This window comes from Coregonus lavaretus, assembly GCF_964263955.1.
Source record: "Coregonus lavaretus genome assembly, chromosome: 37".
Taxonomy (NCBI): Eukaryota; Metazoa; Chordata; class Actinopteri; order Salmoniformes; family Salmonidae; genus Coregonus; species Coregonus lavaretus.
In genome coordinates, this window is record NC_140024.1 from 14,874,309 (window position 1) to 14,902,276 (window position 27,968).

Below are 27,968 nucleotides of genomic sequence, written 5' to 3' on the forward strand. Positions count from 1 at the left end.
AGAAGACGATTTTGGGCGGAGTAAACCCTTTAGCTTCGCCTCTTCCTCAGTTCGTCACTAGTTACCACTTCCACAAAGTCATAAACCCTGCCTATTTCTACTATTGACCTTATTAAAATGTGATAAACATAACCACACTGCTAACTAATTGTTGTTTTCACGATGTAGCTAATTTTGATTTTGTGGTTGTCGTAACCTTCCTCTCAGCAAACCCCACATTTCCCATCAGCCACCACGATATTCACAGGCGCTCCATAGAAGGTATCTTTAATTTTGTACTAAGGACTAATCACCAAGTTAAACGTTAGATTAAAAGGTAAGTGGACTCTGAACTTGACCACTGGTATACTTAGAATGTTGGTATTGTTGAATAGCATTCAAACATCCCTTAGTACTACTGCATCAGAGAAAATGAAGTTGGAACAAAGAGATCGATGTTGTGTTGTCGCGCCAGACGCCATGATTGGTTGCCCACACTATAATGGCTGGCTAGCAGAGTTAGCTAGCTACTGTAGTGACCTAAAATAAATGGCAACTGGACGTTTTGTAGATAACGTTAGTATAGCTAGCTAACTATGTGGTGTTCTGCATTGCATTTCCAGCCTTTTGATATAGCTAGCTATGGTTTTTCGACGGGATATAAGCAAGAGGTCCATTAACTATGGGTCATTCTACAGATTCGGTGACATTTCAGTATTGTCAGTGTCCCAAGATGTACTAGTGTTATAACTTGTCAGAACATTTATCAAACTACACTTAAATTACAACATTTCAAAGTTTTACATGTTTTTAATATGGAGTAGAGAATATGATTTTAAACAGAGATGAATTTCAATACTTATATGTTTGCTTTTCTTAGGAGTATTAAGAATTTCGCCTGTCCCTATTGACCATCATGCAAATGGCGTGACTCATTTTGAGTACACAGTGTTAAATAATAATGCTTTTTTTTTGTTAAATTAATTGTATATGCCCCCTTATTATGCATAATCAATTTTCTCAGCATAAGACATTTTATTTTCGGAGAAATTCAGGCTTTTACCCCTGTCCTTGTATTTCTTTCAACCCCGTAACGCAGTTAAGATTTTACCAATAATTGTTTTTATAGCTATGAAGTATAACAATGTCTTTTGTTGAATAAGGCCATGTGGCACACTGCTAGCTGCTAGCATCCCGAATTAGCAACAGATTAGCACAAAATCTTCAACCCTGTCACATTCAACCCCATCACATTTTTCAATGTTACGGGGTTGAATGGCTGTTACAGGGTTGAATAGCTGTTAAATCTTAGCAATATTTAATGTATATTGCTTAATACCAATCATATTTTCTTGTTGAATGTTTGTTGTTTACGGTTTTACAGTATCAACTAAAAGTACGAGGAATTTTTTAAAATAATAACTTTAAAAAAGTGACAATTAATTTGTTCTCTCTCCTATATACATTGACATATTTAGGAGTATTATCTGCAAGTTCACGTTCATTTTACTACATAGTGATTAAAAGGATACAGTAATTAGTTTTGGAGAGTAAACTGGTCATTGACTTGACCTTGACCTACAATTTCAGATTCAACAATGGCAAAAACAGCAGCAGAAAGGCAAAGAGAGTACAGGGCAAGAAGAAATGCTGATCCAGAACGAAGGGAAAAGTACCTCAGGAGTGAACGCATGAGATGGACAAAAGATGTTTTAGCAGGAAAGAAGAAAGGAATAGGAGATCTACATAAGAGAGGTCAAAAGATGAGGAGAAAGGGATGGAGAAAAGCGAAGGAGCGGCAAAAGCAAAGGGAAATGGCTGTTAATACTATTGCCACCCCTCCACAAAGTCCTGATAGAGACGTGGTGATGTCACATGAGCCCACAAGGTTAGGAAAAAGATTGTGTGAGAGAGAGAGAGAGAGAGAGAGAGAGAGAGAGAGAATACGAAACAAATATGATTTCTGGTAACTTTGTACACTATTTCTTCAAAACTGCTTAGACATATTCACATTGTAATATTGGATATTTCTATGAAATCAATGAAATGTTGTAACTGTTGTTAGTTTATTAATGTGTTTTAATCTGTCTAGATTTCATCTTGATTGTTTAAACTTTAAAAGCTATGTTGACAGTAGTTTAAAATGTTAAAAAATGGCAACATGTGACCTATATAGGTTATCAATGTTAAGATGTTTGCTCAATGTTCAAACAGACTCCTGCCATTATCAGATGGATATTTTTATGAAATCAATAAAATGTTGTTACTGTTATTAGTTCATTAATGTGTTTTACTCTGTCTAGCTTTCATCTAGATTCTTTAGATTTTAAAAGCTATGTTGACAGTAGGTTTAAAAATGTTTAAAATGTTTAAAAAATGGCAACATGTTAGTGATCTCAAAAGATAAAACATATGACACGTGATGCTTTTCACTCAACCCTGTTACATGATTTTCAACCCTGTTGCGGTGCATTCATCCCTGTTACGAGATTATTTTTGTATTAAATACACAAAATATAACATCAATAGTGTTTTTATTGTGTGTATTAAATCAGGGTAAATAAGGCTATTTCAATTTTGTCAGGAATTACGCAGCATTCTTGCACATTTCTTGCGAAAATGTGGAGTTAGATTAGAAATTTCTTCATCGTAAACTGGAAAGGATGGTGCTGGTCAGTTTTTCTTGATTTTCTCTTTAATTACAATATGCCATTATTTACAAGGGACATCTAAACTGTGAGATTATGCCAGAAGCTGATCTCAAGCTTATTGGAAAAATGAATAGTTGAATAACAAAATGACTGTGACGGGGTTGAATTAAATTGGGACTTGTTTGAGAAAATAATACAGAATAATAACTTAATACTCTACATTGAGATGGGAAAAGGTATTTTATATCAAGTACACACATTACTTTGTCACATCAAATAAAAAAAAGCTTAAGATTTTAATGTTCATTGTTTCATCCTCCTCAATCACAAAAGGCACCGAATCTGTAGAATGACCCAAATAGTCGCGCGGGCGCACGGTGATGAGGAAGCAACGTTTCCAATTTCCGAGCTTTTCCTACTAACGTTAGCTAGTTAGCCAGGTATGCAAAACATGGTAGTTAACGTTAGCTACGTTTTCTTCAGTTAGCTGCGGGATAACTTCTTTTGTCTAGTTAACGTTAGCTAACTAGTCAACACACAGTTTGTTTCTAGCGAACATTAACGTACCTCTCATCCATTTTTCAGCTTCACAATGTCCGAGCTTTTTATGGAATGTGAGGAAGAGGAGCTGGAGCCATGGCAGAGACAGACACCAGAAGTTAATTTGTTGGACGACGGTAATCATGATGACGACGACGATGAACCTATATTTGTTGGGGAGCTTAGTACTTCAAAGGGCACCATTAACACCAGATCAAGTATGTTTTCTTCTCTTGGTTAATATTACGTCTCCCACACTGTTGGCTGTTTTCTCTCGTTTGGATAGTTTGCATACACAAGAGATTCTTCCATTGGAGGCTTTCCCCTTAGTTGCTCTACAAAGTTGGTAAATATGGTTATCAATATATAATTTATTGCTTTGATAATTAACCACTCTTGTTTATGTACATGTCCTGTCTTTGAAGCGAACAACCAAAGAAATGTCAAGACCACCCCAGTTCAGAGTGGTGGAGTTGGAAGACCAGCAGCCCCTAGGATGACAATGACACAACACTCCCCCCAAGCTCATCTCACTAACGTTAGGGGTCCAGTTCCCCAGAACATCATAATTCCTGGGAAAGGGTTGAACAATGCACCTCGAACCTTAACAGCAGTACCTCCACAGCCCATCATTATCAACAACCAGGTATATTGTTTTGCTTTAGCTATATCCCTTATTTCTCTTTGCTATACATTGCAAAGAACACACATTACATTTTAGTCATTTAGCAGACACTCTTATCCAGAGCACCTGTTTAGTTATAGTGATGTTACTTTTGGCTGTAATGGTGTTGGAGCGATGTTTTAAAAAAACTGTTTGCCTTTTTTCTTAGGGTTACATTATGACCTCACCACAGTTATCGGCCAACTCAGCTTTCCTCGCTTCCCTTGGGAAACAGTATCCCCCTGGGACATCTTTCACTGTGGTTCCAGGTAAAAATAGAAATATTACGTCGTAACTTGATACCAGGCAAGCAACAAACCGAAACATAAGACACATTTTTATATTTCAGAGCAGACATATAATTGGAAATTCATTTAGTGAATCTATGCTCTCAAGTAAACGAATGGATTCCCTATACAGCTACAGCGCACACATACTGCTGTTTTCCATGTTTCATATTTGTGATGTGTGTTTTTTTCAGCAGGCCAGCAGCACATTCTGCAGCAGATGACTCCAGCAGCAGGCCAGCAGCACATTCTACAGCAGGTGACTCCAGGGAAGCCTTTACCTGGGGTTATCCACAGGCCTCAAGTGCACATGATACACAACAACGTAGTGACCTTGTCCAATGTGCAGGGCCCCGCTGCATTGTCTTCCCAGCCCAACCGCTCAAATTCTACCAACCTTCAGATTGTGTCCCCAGTTATTCAAGCCAAAGGCAACAGCTGGGGTAAGCCAAAATATCTTACTTGTTTGGCCCAGAGATATTCCTGGCCAGGTCACGTGGTCAGGAAAACTCCTGGCCGTCTGTGTGGCCTCATGATCTGAAGATTGCATGTGACTTGTGATAATAAGTATGAATCTATTTTCTCCCCTCTAACAGACTATGGCAAACGAGGTTTACCTCAAGACCAAAACAGCACAGCTAAAAAAGCAAAGAATGATATAGGTAGGGGTTTCCTTACATTAGTTGCATGTTGTGTTATTAGCTAGATTCATTAGCACTGTTACTTTGTTATTTTTAAAGCTGAAATTTAGTTTTTTTCTTCCGTTTTTGCAGGATCTCCTCACGCCCAGGAGATATTAGAAAATGGGGCACGTTTTTGTAAAAAATGTCCAAAGTGTAAATTTGATTTCTACCAACAAGTTGTCATGAAAGATCACATGGGGGTGAGTTTACTTCAGTCATTCAAAAATTCATGCCTTTAGATGTGCCAATTGTTTTACATAAATATTCTATAACGTTACTATTCAGGGCTTGACATTACTTTTTTTTTGCCATTTGTCCTTCGGACAAGTAGGACAGATTTGTTTTTATTTTTTTACTTGTCCAAAAGCTCAAGTCACTTGTCCAAAAAAAAGGCTAACACCATTTTTACACCATTGTATGATGCAAGGAACCACTTTGCAAAATATATATATATATATTTTTTAAAACAATTTTAAGAAATCTGATTAAAATGTAGCTAGGCTACACTCTGCCTATTGTCTTCTTTGCATATTCAAGCCAGTCTCAAAATACAACACTGCCCCTTTAAGGCTCTCCTGGAGGATAGTTGGCCACCCTTGGTAGCCTATAAAATATTGCAACATTACAAATACAACCAAATACTTTTTGTCTTTATATATTAAAGGGCGTAAAACATGTATACTGTTCAAAACAGACCCTGGGACAGTTCTGGGATGACATCCACAATTCATACAACCGCTGCACATACATAAAAAAAAAAAAAGCTATGAGGCTGATGCAACAGATCAGACCGTTTTAGCTTAAAATATTGATAGTTTTATTTCTTCATATTATAAGCTCAACAATGCGCAAATGTCTGTAGGCTACGTGCAAATGTTCCAACGTGCAATTAGCGGGAAAACACCTTTCTCAAAAGTGCACCATATGACAGAGATGAAAATATCCATTCGAAATTAAGAGGGGAGATCTAAAGATGTATAAACTGGCATGGTTTACTAATATGACTAGTATTATGCCTTTGGCTGTTGGACAGTTAAATTATTGTTGAGTTTTGAAAACCAATAGAACATGAGAAAATTGCTTGTTTCAATGGCAATTTAAGTGTTCATAAAATAATTCCCTTTTCTATGGTCATATTTTGCTTAGGCTAGACTACTTTGAAACATGGTAAGACATGCTTAACTGTTTAAAACCTGGACATGAAACTTCCAGGTTTTAAACAATTAAGTTTATTATTAAATAGTTTCAAAATGTTGACCGCCTTTGCTCAGATTCAAGGTGGGTGATGTGCGGTGTGCAACAGGCACTGTCCTTCACTCTCCGGTCTTGTGACCGTTTGATCTGAACGAAGCGTGCCTTGAGTATGTCGACAGAATCAAGCCTTTAGACGTTAATGTTAATTATCCTTCATTATATTTGTCAAACATGACTGGCGTTTAGCCTATATGTAATTAAAATTCTCATTGAAGTTTGGCTACATTTTCTGCCGCCTCACTCATGTCAGCATCGGTTTGGACATGAGGCTGTAGCCAATATGCATATCACTTTATTTATGAACATGAATAATAGATTTAAATATTATTTCAGTGTTGGCTTCTCAGATCCAATTCTGATGGGAGTAAATGTTTGATATTTTTAGTTATTTTGTAACTTTTTTTTTTTACTTGTCCATTAGGACAACTTACATCTATATTCTTCTTGTCCAAATATTTGTGTTAATTGTCCCGGACAAGCGTTAATGTTGAGCCTTGCTATTAGTGCATGTATGAACCAGAGCCTAATATAGAGGCACTTTATGCACTACAATATCAACTCTGCAGGTTGTAATTTGTCAGCCTATTTTAATTTAAATTACTTTAATTCCAGAAATGTTGTCCTCACCTGTTGGAGTGTGTCTTCCCCTCAACCCCGAAGTCTACTTACCTTTTTGCAAGCAAGCGCATCATGCTTGTCACAGACTTCTACTATGGTAGATTTGAGGGAGACAAACCGAAATCGCAGCAGCAGAAGACCCCATTTACCTATAAGTGCCAGAGCTGTTTGAAAGTACTCAAGAACAACGTCAGGTAACTACAGCAGGCTTTGCTTGCTATGCAGCTCTGCTTTTGTTGTTTTCTATAAGCCACTGTATTCCTGAATAATACTATTATTTGTGGTGAAAGAAGGGTGTCAAGTGTGTACTGCACAAAATGTGTTAGTTTAAACAGAAGGTCATTTTCTAATCTAAAGAACTCATCTATATCCTATTTGTCCAGTGGCATAACGAAAACAATACATTTTGCATTTCACGTGTTTACATAATGCACACACAACACAATTACTGCCACCAATAAGCAGATTGGTGGACATATCTTCTATATTTATATGAACGGCTCAATGTTATTGGTAATGGATGGATACATCAACCAGCCTTTCGTCAATACGTCACCCCAAGTGGAAATGGTGTTCATGAACAAGTGTTAAATGAGCCCTCTGCCCATGGAGAGTGATTAACTTTGATGTGAAGAGGCAATCCAACATGTTTCAGCCCTCATCACAGTTTTCTCTCCCAGATGGATGACATTATCAACCCATATTCCCACTTGGGGCCAGAGATGAATAATGGCTGCTAGTTTGGATGGTGTAAGAACTGCTCCTTTGATTAAATAACTTTGCTTCAGAACGTTGCAAGAAAAGCCTTTGTAAGCTTCTTTTAATGGGCAGACGCGTTTGTACTGAACCCTGTCTGGCAGCAGAGGTCATAGTTTGTCTGCATAAAAATCCCTAGCTGAGGTAACAGACTGCTGGCTGAAAAATGGGCCTTGCCTGCCTTGTCAGGGCAGCGGTTGCATGTAGAGGTAGTGCGGCTGCTGCAGCCGTGGAGCACCACATCATTAAGCAAAACAAAAAGTTGTGTGGAATTGGCGGTATTATAATGGCCATTATGCATGCTTAGGAAGCGAGGTGCAAGAAGTGGTTGCTAATGTATCTTTTTTTAAACCATTGGGATCCGAAGCGCAGGTTTGGTGTTGCACATAGGCCACGATCTGTTGAAGTGTTATTGAATACGGCTTCACTGTAATTTGGCTCAATACATTAAGTTCGTTTTTCCAAATGGGGGTTAAAGCAGAAGTAGGGTAGTTAGTTAGTTATTTATGCATGTATGCATATATTTCTTTAATTATTTACAGAAACGTTTGACTAAAAAGCTAATTAGTTTTTTTACATTAACATAACATTTTTAATGAAATGTGCTTTGGTGGACTGGATTGTAGTTACACATTTTTCTCTTGTTTTTAATAGGTTGTTTAAAAATAACATCACAGTTTACCAACAAAAAAAGGCAAAAGAAATTGAAAAGATAAACGGCAAAGCTCACACCTATTTTCGTTGCTTTGGCATTTGTGGTTTCTGATGCTACATTGCTATTGATGTCTTATCTTGCACTTTGCGGTGACTCTTGTAGGTTCATGAACCACATGAAGCACCACCTGGAGCTGGAGAAGCAGAACAGTGAGAGCTGGGAAAGCCACACTACCTGCCAACACTGCTACCGGCAGTACTCAACCCCGTTCCAGCTACAGTGCCACGTCGAGAGCGCCCACAGCATGGTCGAATCTTCAAGTAGGCATACCAGTCAATAGCAACCAACATGAAACTTCAATGTTCCACCTTAACGTATTGAACACTGTCTCAAGCGATCAAACATTATTGTACATAACTTTACGTGTATATATAACTACACTACCAGTTAAAGTTTTAGAACACCTACTCATTCAAGTTTTTTTTTTTTTTTTTACTATTTTCTACATTGTAGAATAATAGTGAAGACATCAAAAGTATGAAATACCACACATGGAATCATGTAGGAACCAAAAACGTGGTAAGCCAAGAGTGTGCAAAGCTGTCATCAAGGCAAAGGGTGGCTATTTGAAGAATCTCAAATATAACGTGTATTTTGATTTGTTTAACACTTTTTTGTTTACTACATGATTCCATATGTGTCATTTCATAGTTTTGATGTCTTCACTATTATTCTACAATATAGAAAATAGTAAAAATAAAGAAAACCCTTGAATGAGTAGGTGTTTTAAAACTTTTGACCGGTAGTGTATAATCAACCTGTCTTTAACAAGTTGGGCCCATTTTAGTAAATTGTTCTTGTTTGTTTTGTAGCCAATTGCAAGATATGTGAATTAGCCTTTGAGTCTGAGCAAGTGCTCCTGGAACACATGAAGGATAATCACAAGCCTGGGGAGATGCCCTATGTCTGCCAGGTACATTTTGTTTATCGATCATGTTTTTATATTAGTCTGTTTTCACAAAGAAAAGTTATTCAAAGTTGATAGTAGAGATGCCCTGGCACTACAATCAGGAATTGCAACATTTAATTCAAGTTATTGAAGAGATTTGAGTTGTACTCCTGACCCTTACTTTTATTATTCACACTAATACTTGAATTGTCTCCTTGCAGGTCTGCAACTACAGGTCTTCATTCTTTACCGATGTGGACACACACTTCCGTACGGTGCATGAAAACACAAAGGATCTCCTTTGTCCTTTCTGCCTTAAAGTTCTTAAAAGTGGTCATGTCTACATGCAGCACTATATGAAGCATCAGGTAAGAGGCGGAATTATATTGGAAACGTTTCTATTGTTAAATATGTGCAACAATCCATGATCCATAATTATGTTGATTGGGTCATTTTTGATTGATTGGGCTCATGTTTTGACTGACCTGGCACACATTGTATTTTCATGTCAGTTTCCTGATGGTTCAACCTCTTAATAAAGCAGTGAATGCTGCAAATCGTTTTCTCTGAGTTTGAGTTTTAAAGCTAGCTGGCTGATTTCAATTCAGCAAAAAATTGAACACGCTTGTGAGTTGCCCTACTGGCTTTCATTCTGAGGTTGGATTGATTTGGTTGTCTGCTGAACACCTTGCTGTAATACATAACTGTCTTACAGTAATGTCTGCTTCCTTTCACCTGCCTACCGGGCGCTCTCTGGCAAAAACTAACCAGATCAACTGCACAAATCACTGTATGTAGCCATAGAACAAAGCCAACAGAAATGTTAGTCCAATACCAAGCCAGCCAATGGTGTAAGAATCAAAAGGGACTCAATGACCCCGTTAGCTGTGCCAACCAACAAAACACAGAAATGACCCATTGTCCTGAAATCATACGCTTTACTAAGGATAGCTGAACCTATTATTTACCTATATGCAGTCTCTTGTTGTCTTGACTCGTGCTTTTCTATTGTACTCGTTTTGTCAATTCGCCAGAAAAAAGGAATCAATCGTTGTGGGAAATGCAGGCTGAATTTCCTCACCTACAAGGAGAGAGTGGATCACAAGACTCAGCACCATAAGACTTTCCAAAAACCCAAAGCTCTGGAGGGCCTTCCTCCTGGAACCAAGGTTTGCTCTTCTTATTTAGTCTAGGCCTACATCTCAATACCTCTGTGCCAATTATCTACAATATAGAAAATCAAAAGCAACTGCAATAAACCCTCCATTTAAAAGCAAGTTCTAATACAAATGTTTAAATAACGGCATGAATTCAGAGAATCGTACGTTTATGATCTGTTTTTTAAATACATATTTCAGGTGACTATCCGGGCCTCTCTGACCGGGCCATCACCCAGTTCCGCCCGTGCTGCTGACAAATCCAGTGTCAGTGTCATACCAGAGGTCTCAGGCAAAAAGGCAGCCAATGTAAAAGCTCAGAGCAGTACATCTGCCACACAGGGCAGCAGTGGGGGGAAAGGCAAGGCCACAGTGAGCAAGAAGCTCCTCAAGCAGCAGAAGAACAACCATGTGTTGCAGAGTCTCCGGTCAGTCCATCACTCAGTCAATTTGTTTGTTTCCACATGATGCAAACTACATATTTCTACATATTACAGGAACTAAACTATGGTCAGGGCTGATTTGTTAATTTATTGTTTTTTATATATAAATGTTTTCCCCATGGTTGGTTATGAACAGGGCTCTAAATTCAAATGTTTCATTGGTAGCACTGGTGATCTCAACTTAAAGTTAGGAGATAATGAGGTTACATGACTGAACAACATGTAAACAAATGCCTGCGAGTGGTTTTGGAACAGCCTGTGAAATGGTTCATAAATGTATAACCAATTCGCAATAGGATATTGCGCAGGTAATATGGGTCATATATTTTTACCAGTTTGTGCTAGAAACAATACGTTTTCGCTGTAATGATGGTGTAACCATGACAGTAATGAATCTGTGCTCGCTTTTATGTTTAGGGCACTCGAAAACAATGGTACAGCGAAGCCTAATCATTACAACAATTATTATCTGGGAGATTTGTTTTCATAGTCGCACAGTGCTCCCAAAATAAAATGTCAGGTCGCACAGCAAAATATTTAGGAGCATATGTGACCAAAATAGTCGCACTTCAGAGCCCTGGGCCCAGATTCACAAAACCTTCTTAAGAAGAAATGTCTGCTTAACTGACATTTTTTCCTTAACTATAGACTTAAGAAAGTTAAGCAAAGTTGCTATTCCTCATGAAGGTTCTTGGCAATGTTCTTGCGCTATTATGTTTCTCCTCAAGAAAAACGTTTTTAAAAAATGTGATTCTTGAAAATAAAGTTCTTGGAAATGTTCATAATTCCAAGATAGCTAAACCCTTGTCTTAAACTCAGGGCAGTGAGAGAACTAATTAATGCAATTGAACATGTTTAATTCACTCACAAACTTCATCTGATAGCTAGCTAAAACGGTTGCCTAGCAACAAATCTTCAGAAGATTTCTAAGAAGATATTTGAGATTCGTAAGAAAATCATTAAATCTTAAGAAGAAAAATAAATTATCTTAAGAAGCTTCTGAAGTTTTTCCGTAAAGTGGTTTGTGAATCTGGGCCCTGGTTATCAATAGATTACACCAATCAAGTAACTTGTATGTTTAATAATGCACCTCGGAAGTAATAGTACTTTAAATATAAAGGATGTAATGATGCTCTAATTTAGTTTTCTCTACCTTTTTAGTATTGGCGAAAGACGACACACCTGCATTGAGTGCTACTCAGAGATTGATGACTTCTATAGTCACTATCCCATGGTTGCAATTTGTGGTGCATGCAAGTATCGGACAAGTTGCAAAACATCATTTGGAAACCATATGATAAGGTAAAAGCTCCTTGAGTATCAGATTCATAACATATATATATACTGTGTACAAAACATTAGGAACACCCCTACAAGGTGTCAAAACGATCCACAGGGACTCCAATGCTTCCCACAGTTGTGTGAAGTTGGCTGGATGTCCTTTGGGTGGTGGACCATTCTTGATACACACGGGAAACTGAGCGTGAAAAACCCAGCAGCATGCAGTTCTTGACACACTCAAACTGGTGCGCCTGGCACCTACTACCATACCCCGTTCAAAGGCACTTAAATCTTTTGTCTTGCCCGTTCACCCTCTGAATGGCACACATACACAATCCATGTCTCAATTGTCTCAAAGCTTAAAAGTCATTCTTTAACCCATCTCCTCCCCTTCATCTACACTGATTGAAGTGGATTTAACAAGTGACATCAATAAGGGATCATAGCTTTCACCTGGATTTACATGGTCAGTCTGTCATGGAAAGAGCAGGTGTTCCTATTGTTTTGTACACAGTGTATATGCAAATTTTTACAATTTAGTCATTTAGCAGACGGTCTTATCCAGAGCGACTTAAAGGAGCAATTAGGGGTACGTGCCTTGCTCGAGCACATCGGCAGATGTTCCACCTAGTCGGCTCAGGGAAGATGTTTTATTGTTCATATTAAATGTATTAAAAAATATATTTGTCAGGTTCCATAGTGCCATCTCAAAAGAGCGATTCCGGAAAATGAGGAAAATCCCAGTTGTCCTAAGGTAGGTGTCCCTAACTAAACAAATATGGTCTCAAATCAAGTATTTAATGTTGCCATTGTTCTGCACTGTAGTTTTTGGTAATGACTTATGTATTATGTAGTGTTGCATTTTCACCAAACATGGATCATAATTAAGGACCATGCAAGTTTATTCTATTCCATTAGGTTAATTCTGAATCAAATTTTACCTACGGTCTTGCAGGAATCTAACCCTTGTCTGTCTGAACTGTGACTTCCTGGCGGATGCGCATGGAACTGACCTCATGAGCAAGCATTTGATTGACAGACCCCACCACGTCTGTAAGGTCATACTAGAGAAAGGTATGAGGTTTATCGCATTCTTCACAACCAGATGCTTGGGCGCCGCATTTTGTTTATATAATAATAAAACCTGTCTGCATGTCACGTTTTTCTTCTCTTGCAGGAGAAGGTGGTGCTGTAGATGATGGCATTAGAGGGTGAGTAGCTACCCTCCCAATGCAGCAGACAACGAGAACATCCTAAAAGTAACACGTCTCATAGTGCTGTAATGAGAATCTCAGAATTTGATAAAGTACTTGTGAGACTTCCAACTCCCTGACCTATGAGGTGTTTGGAACCATCCATTATTTAGAGAAATCTTTACCATATACTTTTTACATTAAGCTAATTGGGATGCATATTAAGTGGATTTTTTTTAAAGACCTTCGCAAATGCAAATGGAAGCTTTGGCCTTAATAACAGAGAACATTGCTTAATTAATGTGTGCCAAAAGTAAAGGTCGTTTTGAGTCATTGGGAAGTTGCTGAAATGAAGGGTCATTGTAGAATCTCTTTTGCAAGAATACCCTCATGTCTTAATTTTGTATTCCTTTGAGAAGCCAAACACACTAATAATACACATGAGATCCCAAGTTCATATGTAATCATTTCATAAATGTTGTTCCTCCTGAGATTTTAATATGCACAATTCAATGCTAATTGATATTTGTGCTAAATGTCTGTTCTGTTTGAAGAATGATTGTCTGGACAAGGACATTGGTCCTTTTGCTTCATGATTTAATATAACTTTGTTTAAACAAAAATATACTATTTGGATACTAATGCTGTGCTGATAAGCCAGCCTTAATTATGCTCTGAAAATGAATGTTAAATTAAGTTTCTTTACCATATTCTAATGCTATTGGAGAATTTGTCTACATGCCACGTCAACAAGTAGTTGTATTAATGGTTTTATTAAAAGGGCTCTACGTTTGATGGATTTGTTGTGATTTTCGGTCTTTTGTTCTGTTCTTTCAGAAATAAGCAAGGGATGTCTGCTGTGATGTTCACTGATATCCAGGTATACTACTCTAGCCTGATTGTACCTGAGGAAAACACGACATACAGTGCCTTCGGGAAAGTATTCAGACCCCTTGACTTTTTCCACATTTTGTTACGTTACAGCCTTATTCTAAAATGGATTGAATTCAAATGTCACACAATACACACAATACCCTATAATGACAAAACGAAAACAGGTTTTTAGAAATGTTAGCAAATGTATTAAAAATAAAAACGGATACCTTATTTACATAAGTATTCAGATCTTTTGCGATGAGACTTGAAATTGAGCTCAGGTGCATCCTGTTTCCATTGATCATCCTTGAGATGTTTCTACAACTTGATTGGAGTCCACCTGTGGTCAATTTCAGTTGATTGGACATGATTTGGAAAGGCACACACCTGTCTATATAAGGTCCCACAGTTGACAGTGCATGTCAGAGCAAAAACTAAGCCATGAGGTCGAAGGAATTGTCCGTAGAGCTCCAAGACAGGATTGTGTCAAGGCACAGATCTGGGGAAGGGTACCAAAACATTTCTGCAGCATTGAAGGTCCCTAAGAACACAGTGGCCTCCATTATTCTTAAATGGAAGATGTTTGGAACCAACCAGACTCTTCCTAGAGCTGGCCGCCCAGCCAAACTGAGCAATCGGGGGAGAAGGGCCTTGGTCAGGGAGGGGACCAAGAACCGAATGGTCACTGACAGAGCTCAAGAGTTCCTCTGTGGAGATGGGAGAACCTTCCAGAAGGACAACCATCTCTACAGCACTCCACTAATCAGGCCTTTATGGTAGAATGGCCAGACGGAAGCCACTCCTCAGTACCTCATTTCTACCTCATTTCTACCAGCATGTTAAATGTGCAACCAGAGGGGAAAAAACTCTAGACCACCTTTACTCCACACACAAAGACGCATACAAAGCTCTCCCTCGCCCTCCATTTGGCAAATCTGACCATAACTCTATCCTCCTGATTCCTGCTTATAAGCAAAAACTGAAGCAGGAAGCACCAGTGATTCGGCTAATAAAAAAGTGGTCAGATGACGCAGATGCTAAGCTACAGGACTGTTTTGCTAGCACAGACTGGAACATGTTCCGGGATTCTTCAGACAGCATTGAGGAGTACACCACATCAGTCACTGGCTTCATCAATAAGTGCATCGATGATGTCGTCCCCACAGTGACCGTACGTACATACCCCAACCAGAAGCCATGGATTACAGGAAACATCCGCACTGAGCTAAAGGGTAGAGCTGCCGCTTTCAAGGAACGGGACTCTAACCCGGACGCTTATAAGAAATCCCGCTATGACCTCCGACGAACCATCAAACAGGCAAAGAGTCAATACAGGTCTAAGATTGAATCATACTACACTGGCTCTGACGCTCGTCGGATGTGGCAGGGCTTGAAAACTATTACAGACTACAAAGGGAAGCACAGCCGCGAGCTGCCCAGTGACACAAGCCTACCAGACGAGCTAAACCACTTCTATGCTCGCTTCGAGGCAAGCAACACTGAAGCATGCACGAGAGCACCAGCTGTTCCGGACGACTATGTGATCACGCTCTCCGTAGCCGATGTGAGTAAGACTTTTAAGCAGGTCAACATTCACAAGGCCGCAGGGCCAGACGGATTACCAGGACGTGTACTCCGAGCATGTGCTGACCAACTGGCAAGTGTCTTCACTGACATTTTCAACATGTCCCTGACTGAGTCTGTAATACCAACATGTTTCAAGCAGACCACCATAGTCCCCGTGCCCAAGAACTCTAAGATAACCTGCCTAAATGACTACCGACCCGTAGCACTGACGTCTGTAGCCATGAAGTGCTTTGAAAGACTGGTCATGGCTCACATCAACAGCATAATCCCAGAAACCCTAGACCCACTCCAATTTGCATACCGCCCCAACAGATCCACAGATGATGCAATCTCTATCGCACTCCACACTGCCCTTTCCCACCTGGACAAGAGGAACACCTACATGAGAATGCTATTCATTGACTACAGCTCAGCATTCAACACCATAGTGCCCTCTAAGCTCATCACTAAGCTAAGGATCCTGGGACTAAACACCTCCCTCTGCAACTGGATCCTGGACTTCCTGACGGGCCGCCCCCAGGTGGTAAGGGTAGGTAACAACACATCTGCCACACTGATCCTCAACACGGGGGCCCCTCAGGGGTGCGTGCTCAGTCCCCTCCTGTACTCTCTGTTCACCCATGACTGCATGGCCAGGCACGACTCCAACACCATCATTAAGTTTGCCGACGACACAACAGTGGTAGGCCTGATCACCGACAACGATGAGACAGCCTATAGGGAGGAGGTCAGAGATCTGGCCGTGTGGTGCCAGGACAACAACCTCTCCCTCAACGTGACCAAGACAAAGGAGATGATTGTGGACTACAGGGAAAAAAAGAGGACTGAGCACGCCCCCATTCTCATCGACGGGGCTGTAGTGGAACAGGTTGAGAGCTTCAAGTTCCTTGGTGTCCACATCACCAACGAACTATCATGGTCCAAACACACCAAGACAGTCGTGAAGAGGGCACGACAAAGCCTATTCCCCCTCAGGAGACTAAAAAGATTTGGCATGGGTCCTCAGATCCTCAAAAAATTCTACAGCTGCACCATCGAGAGCATCCTGACTGGTTGCATCACCGCCTGGTATGGCAACTGCTTGGCCTCTGACCGCAAGGCACTACAGAGGGTAGTGCGTACGGCCCAGTACATCACTGGGGCAAAGCTCCCTGCCATCCAGGACCTCTATACCAGGCGGTGTCAGAGGAAGGCCCTCAAAATTGTCAAAGACTCCAGCCACCCTAGTCATAGACTGTTCTCTCTGCTACCGCACGGCAAGCGGTACCGGAGTGCCAAGTCTAGGTCCAAAAGACTTCTCAACAGCTTCTACCCCCAAGCCATAAGACTCCTGAACAGCTAATCATGGCTACCCGGACTATTTGCACTGCCCCCCCACCCCATCCTTTTTACGCTGCTGCTACTCTGTTAAGTATTTATGCATAGTCACTTTAACTCTACCCACATGTACATATTACCTCAACTACCTCAACTAGCCGGTGCCCCCGCACATTGACTATGCAACGGTACCCCCCTGTATATATAGCCTCCCTACTGTCACTTTATTTTACTGTATATATAGCCTCCCTACTGTCACTTTATTTTACTTCTGCTCTTTTTTTCTCAACACTTTTTTGTTGTTGTTTTATTCTTACTTTTTTGTTTAAAATAAATGCACTGTTGGTTAAGGGCTGTAAGTAAGCATTTCACTGTAATGTCTGCACCTGTTGTATTCGGCGCATGTGACCAATAAAATTTGATTTGATTTGAGTAAAGGCACATGACAGCCCGGTTGGAGTTTGCCAAAAGACTCTCAGACCATGAGAAACACACTTTCTCTGGTCTGATGAAACCAAGATTGAACTCCTTTGGCCTGAATGCCAAGCATCACATCTGGAGGAAACCTGGCACCATCCCTGCGGTGAAGCATGGTGGCATCATCATGCTGTGGGAATGTTTATCAGCGGCAGGGACTGGGAGACTAGTCAGGATCGAGGGAAAGATGAACGGAGCAATGTACAGAGAGATCCTTGATGAAAACCTGCTCCAGAGCACTAAGGACCTCAGACTGGGGCGAACATACACCCTCCAACAGGACAACCACCCTAAGCACACAGCCAAGACAACAGAGGAGTGGCTTCGGGACAAGTCTCTGAATGGCCCAGCCAGAGCCCGGACTTGAAACCGATCTAACATCTCTGGAAAGACCTGAAAATAGCTATGCAGCGACGCTCCCCATCCAACTTGACAGAGCTTGAGAAGAATGGGAGAAACTCTCCAAATACAGGTGTGACATGCTTGTAGCGTCATACGCAAGAAGACTCAAAGCTGTAATCGCTGCCAAAGGTGCTTCAACAAAGTACTGAGTAAAGGGTCTGGATACTTATGTAAATGTGATATTTCCTGTTTTTTTATAAATGTGTGTGTGTGCAACATTTTCTAAACCTGTTTTTGCTTTGTCATTATGGGGTATTGTGTGTACATTGAGGGGGGGGGACTATTTAATCAATTTTAGAATAAGGCTATAACGTAACAAAATGTGGAAAAGGTCAAGGGGTCTGAATACTTTCCGAAGGCACTGTATGTTTGATTTTGAACTGTTTGCTCAACTCAGCACCTTTTTTTTATTACTCTTTTTTTACATAGAATGTTGAAACTGCCACTGTGAGTGGAGCTTTTGACCAATTCCACAGGTAATTATGGGATGTTCCATACTAAATAGAACCTAAAAATATGTTTTCCCTCTTGGATGGAGTCGATTTAGATTTGATTTGGTATGTTTTTTCTTCTTCTTCTCCCTTTTAATTCACAGCGTTCCTAGATTGGAGGAGACCTCCGATGTCTTGTGTATCACCCCAGTTGCTGAAAGGGAGGATGGGCCAGAGGTAATGCATGTTCAGACCCAAGAGTCAGGAAGAGGTGACGTTATTCGACTAGACAACGATGATGCAACCGTTAACCAGCTAGGAGAGGCAGAAGTGCAAGAGCTTCCACAGATATCTACAGTGGATCAGAGCCAGGGAGTCACACAGGCTACAGAGCTAGAAACACCCATGGAACGTTCAGTCGAGGAAGACCAGTCTTTGCAGTCAGGGCCCATGGATAGAGAAACAACCATAGGAAGCTCAGTCGAAGGGGAGTGGAGAGAGGAGCGGTCTTTGCAGTCAGGCCCCATGGAAAGCTCAGTCGAGGGGGAGCTGAGGGAGGAGCGGTCTTTGCAGTCAGTGACCAGGTCCCCCTCTAGTTCTGTGGCCTGTGAGTTAGATGGGGAGGCAGCGCGTTTGCATGAGTCATTAAGCAAACCGGAATCTGTGAGCTGTGACGACAGTGAGCAGGTCCGCGTTTCCCTGGAGACCATCCCCTTAAAGGTTGTAGACCAAGAGGTGAAATATATCGTGGCAGCAAAGGACATCTCCTCGTCCTCTCAAAGTCCAGCTGAAGGTCCACATCAGAGGGCAGACGACAACGACATTCCCTCCAGTCCTGAAACACTGAAGGAATCGGCAGCCTCGGAGTAGAGGAGAAAAGTGTACCGGATTTATTTTTAAGAATACTGCATACTATTGAAATGTATTTCTCTTCCCCATTTTCTTAAAGTTTACTGTCCTTGACCAGATTGAGATAAGATGAGACGTGTTATGTGTTTATTAGATTTGGCAATTGGAAAAACATGTATCATTTTTTTCTAACATCAGTGCAAGATTTTACTTCTGTCAAACTTCCAATTTGGTTGTAAGCTTTCAATGAAAGTGAAAATAGTACACAATGTGAATAATTTGACTTTCTGTAGTTTGTAAGAAAAAATATCTACAAAATCTGAATGTTTATGCTTTCCTTGATCTATGAACCTGTACTCAAGTGTGAAAAATCCTTGAAATATCTTCTTGACTATCCTTCCACTAGTAGATATAGGCCTTTATGTTTATTTTGGATACCTCCTCTACATCCATTGACATTTCATAGGTGCTTTTGTGTATTTTTAATATACTATAATCCATCACTTTCTCTTTGATAATCTGTATGTGTCTGTAGTTTGATAGCAAGCCAATGGATTTGAGTCATTGAGGGAGTTTGATTCAAATGAACCGCGGTGCACCGGGCTATGGCCCGTCACGTGAACGGGCAAAAGCAGTGATGGCGGAGCGCCCTTCTCAAATCGAACAGTAGTCTGCGCCACTCGGTCATGTTGTCAACAGGGCAGCATGGTGCATCCTCCAGAAACACGTTGCCATAAAATGTTTGAATTTTCAAACTAGTTTTCATTGGGAAGGCAGATAAAGCGTTTTGATCAAAAGCAATCACCTTTTCATTTGAAACCAGAATCCTACTCATTACTCCACTTGCTTAACCTACGTCACTTTTGTTTCGAGCCGACTTTGCCGTCAGCCAGAGTGGGGCACCTGGCTCAAAAATGAATGCAATCATTTTCACCCGGCGCAAACTCCTCCCACCAGGGGCAACTGGGCCAGGTAATCGAATCCCCTCAGTGTTTCCATTGCAGTTGTGCTAACATGTAAATAAACTTTGGTAATACAGTATGAAATCTGCTATTGAGACTTGATTAAGAACTGACTATCCATGTTCATTATGGTTGAGAGAAGTGATCAGCTGTGTGTAGGCTCATCACTGCCCATTTTTCATTGATTACCCACTTACCTCACAAATAGTTGTCATAGATTACAAGCATCTTGATAGGAGTGTTGCTTGGCACTGCAATGTCTTTACCTTTGCAATGAATGTGATCATTGTGCCATCTTGTGTTAGTTTAGTGCATTTTCATCTGATGGGGAGCTTGAGAATCCAAAAAGCTTGAGGGAGAATGGTGACATCAGTTGATGCATAAACAAGCTAGAGATGGATTGCATTTTTTTGACAGGTGACAGCAAATGTGTCGCTCTTGGCCAGCATGTGCAGATAATACATACAGAATTAGCCCAAGCAGTAAAGCTAAACTGTTTTCTTGCATCCTTAAAATAGACAAGAACAGGGAAGTAATCATGTCTATCTAATGATTCTGTTTATTATATCCTGTGTGTAACATCAATTCACCAGAATTGCTTGATAGTTTGTCTTGTGATCAATAGATTGTACTGTACCAGTAATAGAGGACATGACAGTGCAAAAAGGGTACACTACTACAGTAATAGTAAACTAAAACCTAGATTTATCCATTGTTTCCTTTGTGGGATCCTCCAGACTGCATGTCACTGTTCAAAATCTTTATTCACATTCATGAAAGGAAAATTAAAACAAAAGAAACAAAACAATGAGAGCAGAGACCAAATTCTGTCATATATATTTTTTTCAGCATCTCCTTTACTAGCGGGGCACAGTAGGCCTAAATACAATACTCAGTTGTCACCTCAGGCTAAGTCGTTTGAAGATTTACAGATGAGGTCACAGAGGGAGACACACTTCTGTCAAGAAATTTCAGGGCACCTTGAGGAGCATTGCCACCTTGTGAAGTGAGAACACCTCACGTATGCACAGCCCCCACCCCCAGTCATTTCTATCTGTATTTGTTTGCAAGTGTTCCAAATGTCAGCTAATGATGCTCAATGGGAACAAGCTTCATAGAATGGCTGTCAACTATGGCTGACAGTGTGTGACAGTTTCAACCAAGGAGCATGAGACTTTGGAAAGTTAAACTCAAAGATTGTGTCTCCCATTTGACTTCTATGCATATGCAAATCCTGTAAAACCTTCAAAGTCAAATCTGGAGGTCGAAGCCAGTTCCACTGCATTTTTTTCATTGTTCCCCTCTAATCAGGGACTGATTTAGACCTGGGACACCAGGTGGGTGCAATTAATTATCAGGTAGAACAGAAAACCAGCAGGCTCTGTTCCTCATAGAGTAAGAATTGAATACCCCTGCTGTAAAGGCAAGATTAAAAGAAAATGACAGACTTCTGAGAGTTTGTGTTTGTTTATTATGGTCCCTGCATCATTGTGAAAAGGATAAAAAAAATTTTTTTTTGCCTTTGGATCACCTGAAATCAAGTGATATCATGGCCCCATCATTTTTCAGGCTTCAAGGAGATGGACCAATATACCTTCAGAAAGTATATCCCTTGACTTATTCCACATTTGGTTGTTTTACAGCCTAAATTCAAAATTGATTAAATGCATTTTTTTCTCACACATCTACACACAATACTTAATAATGACAAAGTGAAAACATGTTTTTAGATTTTTTTGCATATTTATTAAATGAAATAGAGAAATATCTCATTTACATGAGTAATCACACCCCTGAGTCAATACTTTGTAGAAGCACATTTGGCAGTGAGTACAGCTGTGAGCCTTTCTGGGTAAGTCTCTAAGAGCTTTCCACACCTGGATTGTGCAACATTTGCCCATTTATTATTTTCTAAATTCTTCAAGCTCTGTCAAATTGGTTGTTGATCATTGCTAGACAACCAATTTCAGGTCTTGCCATTAGATTTTCAAGTAGATTTAAGTCAAAACTGTAACTCGGCCACTCAGGAACATTCACTGTCTTCTTGGTAAGCAACTCCAGTGTAAATCTGACTTTGTGTTTTAGATTATTGTCCTGCTGAAAGGTTAATTAATCTCCCAGTGTCTGGTGGAGGAAAGCAGATTGAAGCAGGGTTTCTCTAAGATTTTGCCTGTGCTTAGCTCCATTCCGTTTTTTTATCCTGAAAAACTCCCCAGTCCTTACCGATTACAAGCATACCCATAACATGGTGCAGCCACCACTATTCTTGAGAATATGGAGAGTGGTCCTCAGTAAAGTGTTGTATTTGATTTGCCCCAAACATAACACTTTGTATTCAGGATGAAAGTTAATTGCTCTGCCACATTTTTTGTAGTATTACTTTAGTGCCTTGTTGCAAACAGGATGCATGTTTTGGAATATTTGTATTCTGTACAGGCTTCCTTCTTTTCACTCTGTCAATTAGGTTAGTATTGTGGAGTAACTACAATGTTGTTGATCCATCATCAGTTCTCATATCACAGCCATTTGACTCTGTAACTGTTTTAAAGTCACCACTGGCCTCATGGTGAAATCCCTGATCGGTTTCCTTCCTCTCCGTCAACTGAGTTAGGAAGGACGCCTGTATCTTTGTAGTGACTGGGTCTATTGATACACCATCCAAATTGTAATTAATAACTTCACCATGCTCAAAGGTATATTCAGTGTCTGTTTTTTTTCTTCTCCCATCTACCAAAAGGTGCCCTTCTTTGCGAGGAATTGGAAAACCTCCCTGGTATTTGTGGTTGAATCTGTGTTTGAAATTCACTGCTAGACTGAGGGACCTTACAGATAATTGTATGTGTGTGAAGTACAGAGATAAGGTAGTGATTAAAAAATCACATTCAAACAAAAATCATGTTTAAACATTTTTATTGCAGAAGTACAGAGATAAGGTAGTGATTAAAAAATCACATTCAAACAGAAATCATGTTTAAACATTTTTATTGCACACAGAGTGAGGCCATGCAACTTATTATGTGACTTGTTAAGCATATTTTTACTCCTGAACTGGTTTAGTCTTGCCATAACAAAGGGATGGAATACTTATTGACTCAAGACCTTTCACCTTTTCATTTTTTTATTAATTTGTAAAAATATCGAAAAACACAATTCCACTTTCATATTATGGGAAATTGTGTGTAGGCCAGTGACAAAAAATGTAAATGTAATCTATTTTAAATTCAGGCTGTAACACAACAACATTTGGAAAAAGTCTAGGGTGTGAATACTTTCTGAAGGCACTGTAATATAATACTTTCAGACAGCTTTACTGACAATATATCTGTCCCCAGCATCGATCAAAAGGGTAAAGTATCTATTATATACCGAAGAGTAAATTATAACTTTTATATACCAGTAATCTGAAATCAAGTAATATCAGTCCCACCCTTAAGGACCTGCCAATTGAATACTTTTCTAAGATAGTTTTTCCAGTTTTTAACTGGACCGGGGTAGTCCTATTATTCATGTCCATCGTTTAAAAAAAATTAAACTACAAAATACATAGATGTCCATTGTACAACTATATTGTATTTAGATATTTTGGAGGGGGTGTCATAGCATGGGAGGGAATTGGGACTTGTAAACTATGTATGTGTGTGGATGGGTGGGTGATATGTTTTTGAATAACTATTGTGTCAATAACTGTTACTTATTCTGCGCAGCATCTGTACCTTAGGGAAGACGGGAGACCAAGCAGACTTTTTAACCAATTACATTCGAGTTTATTGTTAGGCACAAAAGGCGCGATGTTACCAAGACGACTGGAAGCAAAACAAATTGATCAAAGTGGCAGATGAAGAAGAAGCTTTCATTAAATTTCTTCCTGGTGAAACATCAACGAGAGGCTTGCAACAGCTCCACGCAATGATGGTAAATTACTCGGCTGTCGATTATGTTTAATTGTGTTTTCCATGAAAATGATCTAGCTATTCGGTGGTTAACGTCGTTAGCTCGTTTTCTCAGCTAGCTACTGACGTTAGTTAACTTTTAGTTAATTTACCTAGCTAGCGCAGATGTTCCCAAACTTCAAACTTGTTTGCGTCGGGGACCACATTTGTGATAGCCCCCTCAGAATATCAGAACACAACTCCTACTTTAAAGTGCGATAAAAAAATCAAATAAAAAAATAGGATACAAGCAGTTTTACTATGACTTCAGTGCACGGACGGACTACCCAAGTCTCGGGCACTGGGAAATAACATTTTAAAGGCTCTCTTGGCATCAGATAAAATGTTGCCGTTTTAAAAAAAAAAATCCTGAAATTCTACACATTTTGCCTTGGGGCAGAGAGAATATTTCACAGTTTTAAAGCTTAAATTACATTTTACATTTACATTTTAGTCATTTAGCAGACGTTCTTATCCAGAGCGACTTACAGTTAGTGAGTGCATACATTATTTTTATTTTATTTTTCATACTGGCCCCCCGTGGGAATCGAACCCACAACCCTGGCGTTGCAAACGCCATGCTCTACCAACTGAGCTACATCCCTGCCGGCCATTCCCTCCCCTACCCTGGACGACGCTGGGCCAATTGTGCGCCGCCCCATGGGTCTCCCGGTCGCGGCCAGCTACGACAGAGCCTGGAAATTACAGTGCATTATGTTCAAAACAACATTTTTGAGGAATACAAGAAGAATTCAGTTCAACAAATTGATCATTGATGGAGCACTCTGTGGATACCATATCCCTGTGCCTCCCATGCACGTGCATCTGGTTTAAGAACATCAATAGCGATTAATTATATTACATTGTATTGTATTGCACCCTCTAAACTTCCACAGATCCCTTGTCTAAATTGGTTGATTCTGTTGGTGCTAGCAATATTCATAATAAAAAAATACTAAATTGTAATAATAATAATAATAATATTTTGATCGGGTCCGCAGACCCCACTTTGAAACCCCCTGACCTAGCTGTTAGTGCTAAGTAAGCCAAGCTTGAGTGGTACTCCAGAGATGATTTATCGTTGATTATTCCGACTGGTAGTAGCCGGTATGTATTTGCTTGATACATTGACCAAAATTAACTAATGCCGTCTTTCCTCAAGGCTTCAATGAGCCAGCGGCGCAACATGACGCACAGTCAGCAGCAGAGGGTGACCTCGGAATTTCGACAGCAGGAGGAGCAACGAGAAAATCTGACAAAACGCATCACTAAGGACAGACAGATGCAAGCCAATCTAATGAGTGAGGAGAGACTTGAAAAGAAGCGATACCTACGCAAGGTGCAAGACGAGCTGCACGAAAGCCAAATTGAGGATGCTCTCATCAAGGTATGCATGCAAGGTATCGCTTTCACACAACATTCATGAAAAGCACCTGCTTAAAGGACAACTAGGCTTCATCTGTGTCTGGGAAACGGGCCCTAAAAGTAATTGCTTGCTTCACCTGACTCTTACAGGCAGAGGAGGAGAGAATATACAAGGAAAAGCAACTAGAACAAGAGGAGAGAATGGCACAAGAACTGGCCCGCATCAGCTATGAAAAGCTTAGAGATGAAAAAATGAGGCAATATATAAAAGAGAACAGGTAAGTCTCAAAATGAGGGGGTTGGCAGGGATTGACATTAAGGGCTGCCCTCCTATTGCTTGGGTCAAGTGAACTGAACAGTCGCACCTGCTCTGAGGTTGCCCCTGCTCTGAGGTTGCCCCATTGGGCAGGTAATTTAAAAACAAGAAGTGAAAATAACCGAACTGCAAAGAATTCCAGGAGCCTAAAACTGATTATTCTGGTTCTTTCCCATTGTTTAAGTGAAAGACAGTCAATTTATGGCAGTCGGCAAGTGATCATAATCTTTGGTCAACCCAAAAATACTCCTGACTTGCCCGACAGGAAAATGCCTTTCAGACTTTAATATAAATCCCTGGGTTAGTGTATCAACAAGAACCTGTCCATAGTTGTTGCAGGATAGATGTTTTATGTTGCTGTTTCCTTTGTCATTTTAGTGTTGAACTCCGTGAGTTAGAGGGGAAGCTCAAGTCTGCATACCTAAACCGGGAGAGGGCCGCACAGATTGCTGAAAAGGAGTCTATGAGATATGAGACAGTGGTAAGTTCATAAATGTGCTTTCCCGGGGTAGAAGGGACATCTGAGACTTGAACCAAAACACTTGTTGGTTGTGCTTTTTGTTCATCCATATTTTTCTCTGACATTAGCGGCAGGAGGCTGATATTGCTCGTAAGATGAAGAGCGAGCATGAGCGGGCCTCTGTGGAGCAGGAGAAGCAAGACCATAAGCGCTACGAGGAGGTGGTGCAGTACCAGCAGGAGCTGGAGCAGCAGCTGGAGGATAAAGAGCACAAGAGACAGGAGGCTTATGAGGAGTTCCTCAAGGAGAAACTCATGGTCGACGAAATCGTCAGGAAGATCTATGAGGAGGATCAAATGTGAGTGGACAGTGGCAGTGTGTTTTCACAATTTGTCTAAGTTTCCTGCTTGATCAAGTGATCAGCATATAATGAAATCTAATGACATTTCTTATTTGCAGGGAGAGGCAGTTAAGACTGGAGAAGATAACAGCCACTCAAAGGTACATAGAGGAGTTCAAGAGCCAGCAGACGGAGTGGAGACTGATGGAGCGGGAGAAGATGGAGGCTGAGAACAGACGCATCCTGGAATTTGCCAGTTACCAGCAGCGTAAGGAGAAGAACAGAATGGAGAAAGTCAGAGAACGAGAGCAGGCAAAAGAACATCTTCACCAGATGGTAAGAGGGAGAAAACTCACTTTGCAAAACTCTTGGCTATATTCATAGTTAAGAATATGTTTGTCTTTTTTTGTGTACAAAGTGAGAAATTATTTGAACAATATTGATGGCTGTTGAGGAAGTATGTGTGTCTTTCTTCTAGCTCACTGAGAAGATTGAAATGGAGAGGCAGCAGCGTGACGAGATGGAGCGTGTTCGTGAAGAGCTTTGTCTGGAGGAGCAAGCCGAGGCTGCAAGGCAGAAACAAATCGTAATCAAGCATACCCTCATTTTATAATTTCTAAAACACCTTTAGAGGATTCAACCCTTTTTAAAATGTTTTAAATGGCTTAACAGGAGGAGATGGAGAAGAGAATCAGACAGAGGCTGGAGTTGCAGCAGACCTGCCAAGAGCAAATAGCCTTCAAGGAAATGCGGAGGCAGGCTGAGAAGGAGGAGGAGGAGGCCTTCAGGCAGATGATGATGGCCAAGTTTGCTGAGGACGACCGCATAGAGCAGATGAATGCCCAGAAACGCCGCATGAAGCAGCTTGAGCACAAGAGGGCTGTGGAGAAACTGCTGGAGGACAGGAGACAGCAGTACCTGGCTGACAAGGTACAGTATATTGCTCTCATCATGAACACACTTGTGCACTCTTTATCAACATCAAAGTGGTGTTATTGTAACTGAAGCTTTTCTGTTTAACACGGTTTTGTCTGCCTCAGAGGTATTCTGTAGGTACCTTAAGGAACATTTGTTGAATGTAAGTTTGATCTCTCTTCCCAAGGAACGTGAGGCTGAAGAAAGAGCAATTGAACAGGAGAGTGAGGCATTGCGTCGACAGATCATTGAGGAGGAAAGGCGAAGACTTCTCAAACTCCATGCCACAAAACTGCTGGGCTATCTACCTAAGGTAAGGGAGAGGAGGTTGCCTTAGTTTTTAGTTCTACTGCAAGTGCTTTCTTTGTGTTTTTCTTTAAACTCTTGTCATTGGCTGTCCAAATTCTTTAAAAAAAAACTTTTGATGCAATGTTGCTCCAGCAAGATCCCACTTTTGAAACTGACTATATTATTCTCAAATGTTAAGGGCATATTCCGGGAAGATGACCTTGAACACTTTGATGAGGACTTCAGAAGCAATTTCCAAAAGCGACAGGCCGACATCTTTGATGAAGAGAGCTGGGGAGATGATGAATAACCACTTTCTATACTACACCACTAGATGGCAGTAT

General features: G+C 40.4%; 1 protein-coding gene across 1 annotated transcript; it reads left to right on the forward strand.

The window, feature by feature from the left end:
- Positions 1–230: 230 nt before the first annotated feature.
- LOC311111542 (zinc finger protein 280C-like) lies at positions 231–27,934 on the forward strand (the record flags this gene model as incomplete). Its single annotated transcript, XM_084154294.1, has 29 exons — positions 231–261; positions 3,216–3,388; positions 3,596–3,816; positions 4,004–4,103; positions 4,316–4,564; positions 4,718–4,783; positions 4,895–5,004; positions 6,671–6,870; positions 8,250–8,407; positions 8,960–9,060; positions 9,258–9,404; positions 10,071–10,205; positions 10,395–10,621; positions 11,798–11,938; positions 12,609–12,671; positions 12,873–12,991; positions 13,095–13,128; positions 13,948–13,990; positions 18,199–18,245; positions 18,365–18,437; positions 25,103–25,327; positions 25,456–25,583; positions 26,000–26,102; positions 26,210–26,439; positions 26,541–26,757; positions 26,900–27,007; positions 27,094–27,351; positions 27,524–27,649; positions 27,824–27,934. Exons 2-29 carry the CDS (start codon positions 3,223–3,225, stop codon positions 27,932–27,934), a joined length of 3,906 nt encoding a protein of 1,301 aa, XP_084010420.1. The 5' UTR covers positions 231–261; positions 3,216–3,222.
- Between the last annotated feature and the right edge of the window lie 34 nt (positions 27,935–27,968).